This window comes from Microtus oregoni, unplaced genomic scaffold (assembly GCF_018167655.1).
Source record: "Microtus oregoni isolate MIOR12 unplaced genomic scaffold, Mior012 000049F_ref0000343, whole genome shotgun sequence".
Lineage (NCBI taxonomy): Eukaryota > Metazoa > Chordata > Mammalia > Rodentia > Cricetidae > Microtus > Microtus oregoni.
Genome location: NW_024543223.1, coordinates 16,240,225 through 16,243,467, shown reverse-complemented (window position 1 = coordinate 16,243,467; position 3,243 = coordinate 16,240,225). Strand labels below are relative to the sequence as shown.

The window sequence follows — 3,243 nt, the reverse complement described above, 5'->3', positions numbered from 1 at the left end:
TATCCACTATGCTGCTGAATTATCATCTCTGTATAGGAAGCCAGAAGTTCTCTCCCTGTCACTTCAAAACCATCCACACTAACACATGATGAGGAACCTCCTTTAGCCAAAAAACAACAACAACAAAATGGAATAATAGGTAGATTAGTTTGAGCTTACTTATACTAATAATAACAATAATGAGTAATAGCATAAATACTTGTGAGCTATTATTTATAATTTACATTGATATAGATTCTTGTATTTTGGCTCTCTGCTCCTCCCTGTTCTAGAGACAGCTGCTTCTTTTCGTGCAGTGCCAGCCTCGTTCCAGAGATACGATGGTGAAGGTTGGAGTGAACGGATTTGGCCGTATTGGACGCCTGGTTACCAGGGCTGCCTTCACTTCTGGCAAAGTGGACGTTGTTGCCATCAATGACCCTTTCATCGACCTCAACTACATGGTCTACATGTTCCAGTATGACTCCACCCATGGCAAGTTCAAAGGCACAGTTAAGGCTGAGAATGGGAAGCTTGTCATCAACGGGAAGGCCATCACCATCTTCCAAGAGCGAGATCCCACCAACATCAAATGGGGGGATGCTGGCGCCGAGTATGTTGTGGAGTCTACTGGTGTCTTCACCACCATGGAGAAGGCTGGGGCCCACTTGAAGGGTGGGGCCAAGAGGGTCATCATCTCCGCCCCTTCTGCCGATGCCCCTATGTTTGTGATGGGTGTGAACCATGACAAGTATTACAATTCCCTCAAGATTGTCAGCAACGCTTCCTGCATCACCAACTGCTTAGCCCCCTTGGCCAAGGTCATCCATGACAACTTTGGCATCGTTGAAGGACTCATGACAACAGTCCATGCCATCATGGCCACCCAGAAGACTGTGGATGGCCCCTCTGGGAAGCTGTGGCGAGATGGCCGTGCTGCTGCCCAGAACATCATCCCTGCGTCCACTGGCGCTGCCAAGGCTGTGGGCAAAGTCATCCCAGAGCTGAACGGGAAGCTCACGGGCATGGCCTTCCGCGTTCCTACCCCCAATGTGTCCGTCGTGGATCTGACATGCCGCCTGGAGAAAGCTGCCAAGTATGATGACATCAAGAAGGTGGTGAAGCAGGCATCCGAGGGCCCACTAAACGGCATCCTGGGCTACACTGAGGACCAGGTCGTCTCCTGTGACTTTAACAGTGACTCCCACTCTTCCACCTTCGATGCTGGGGCTGGCATTGCTCTCAATGACAACTTTGTAAAGCTCATTTCCTGGTACGACAATGAATTCGGCTACAGCAACAGAGTGGTGGACCTCATGGCCTACATGGCCTCCAAGGAGTAAGAAGCCCACCCTGGACCACCCATCCCAGCAAGGACACAGAAGAGAGAAGTCCTCGGCTGCTGAGCAGTCCCTGGCCTAACTAACCCTTAACACTGAGCATCTCCCTCACAGTTTCCATCCCAGACCCCCAAAATAGCAGGAGGGGGCTTGGGGAGCCCTACTCTCTTGAATACCATCAATAAAGTTCATTGCACCCCTAAAAAAAGATTCTTGTATTTTGATACAAATTCAAATTATATTTGTTATATTTAACATGTTCATATTTCTATTTACATTATTTGTACACCTATGCAAAATTATTTTGTCATATTGTATGCATGCACATTTCTACCTCTGCTTAAGACATTTTGTATATTGATACAATTTTAAGATATATTTATCAATTGCATTATACATTTCTACCTCTAATCAAGATACTTACGCATTGCTTGTTTGGAGGCCATTCTACTCATTTATTGCACAGTTGTTTAAAGATTGTTTAATATTGTGATATGAAGTCTTAGTCTTTAAGCTATATAGGTATTAAGAATTTTAGTTCCAAAGTAATCATGCTTGTCATACTTATAGTTAGACTAATCAGGGTCTTTATATAGAGAGAGATAGTATTTTGATTAGACAGGTAATCTTCAGCCTCTTCAAAGAGCTGTAGAATGTGACATATAAATAACTTAGGGTTCTGTTAACATGAGACACAATTGCTCCTGGCAGTACCAAGAGAAGGCTGAACACAAAAGACACTCTAGTTGGAGCTTGTTTTCTTCTTAGCAGAAGTGGCCATTGGGCAAGGAACTGCCCATGCCTTGACCACTGAAAAAATGCATGGTGCCTGGACAAGCAGGATACAAGAAAAAAGACTGTCAAACCTTGCCAAGACAAGAAAAGACAGTTTAAAAGTTTTCCTCCCTCTAAAAGTGGTTTGTCAGTTATTCTAGGCCAAAGTTGGTTGCTCCAGCATTGCAAATGAGACTTTGGATGAATGCCCAGGTAGAATGTCTCTGTCATCTATTGCACATTTTGGATGCTGCCTGATTGTGCTTCCTACCTACTCAAGTAATATTTTCTCCCTTCTCAGGCCTTCAATGGGGTTAAAGACTAGATAGTCAGAGTTATTTTCCTTGTATGACTTAGCCAAGCCATTTCAAATATAAGACTTAGATTCCTTGGGATAAAATAATTATTAAAATATTTAGCACATGTTTACTGCTTAATATTGTTTATTTTGGTTATAATTCTAATTTTTATACTTGATATCTGTTCTTATTGTATATAGTTTTGTATTGGGTACAAAACTCGCTTATTTAAACAAAAGGGGGAGGTGATGAAGAACCTCCTTCGGTCAATGATGTTTGAGAGGCTGGACCATGTTGGGCTTGGCCTTAGGTACCAAAAGGTGCATGGGTGTGCCCCTTTAGTCTCTCGCTCCCTGCTTGACTCACCTTGATGTTGAATTTTGTTCCTGTTCCCCATTGTAATATGTGGATTTCCTTTTAATAAAGAACCTCTTATAATACCCTATTTGGAGCCAGTACCCATGATTCCTTTATTCACGATTTCCCCCATCTGACTCATTCCTCTTCAGACCCCTAAGAAATCGTATATTTTGTAAGCAAATTTCTGTTTCATCTTTTCCCTGACACCCAACATTTTCCAAGTTTAACCTATAAACAAACTTGTTTACTTGTTAATAGTTCAGTTTGTATGACATATGAATATAAGTTCCACTGTGTTAGGGACCATATAAGTCTTTGTTTCTCTACACACTCTGTCGCCATGAACCTATATAAGGAGGAGTAGGAAGAGGAAGACTAAGAGAGGGAAAGAAAAGTAGATCAGGGTTGGAGAGAGAAAGAGGTCATATATATCTTTTCACTGTAACTACAGACATTTTTTAAATGGTAAATGAGGTAGCATATTCTCAAGT

The 3,243-nt window shown here is 42.4% G+C and overlaps 1 protein-coding gene across 2 annotated transcripts; it reads left to right on the top strand.

The window, feature by feature from the left end:
• Window positions 1–274: 274 nt before the first annotated feature.
• LOC121436541 (glyceraldehyde-3-phosphate dehydrogenase-like) lies at window positions 275–1,322 on the top strand. 2 transcript variants are annotated; one of them, XM_041636541.1, is made up of 2 exons: window positions 275–443; window positions 498–1,322. In XM_041636541.1, exons 1-2 carry the CDS (start codon window positions 321–323, stop codon window positions 1,320–1,322), a joined length of 948 nt encoding a protein of 315 aa, XP_041492475.1. In that variant the 5' UTR covers window positions 275–320. The 2 variants fall into 2 exon arrangements, with proteins under 2 accessions (XP_041492475.1, XP_041492474.1); XM_041636540.1 differs by having other exon boundaries at window positions 275–1,322.
• Window positions 1,323–3,243: the final 1,921 nt, after the last annotated feature.

What these genes read in the sequence shown, in the direction of transcription:
- LOC121436541 (XM_041636540.1), top strand. Translation starts at nt 321, where the DNA reads ATGGTGAAGGTTGGAGTGAACGGATTTGGCCGTATTGGACGCCTGGTT.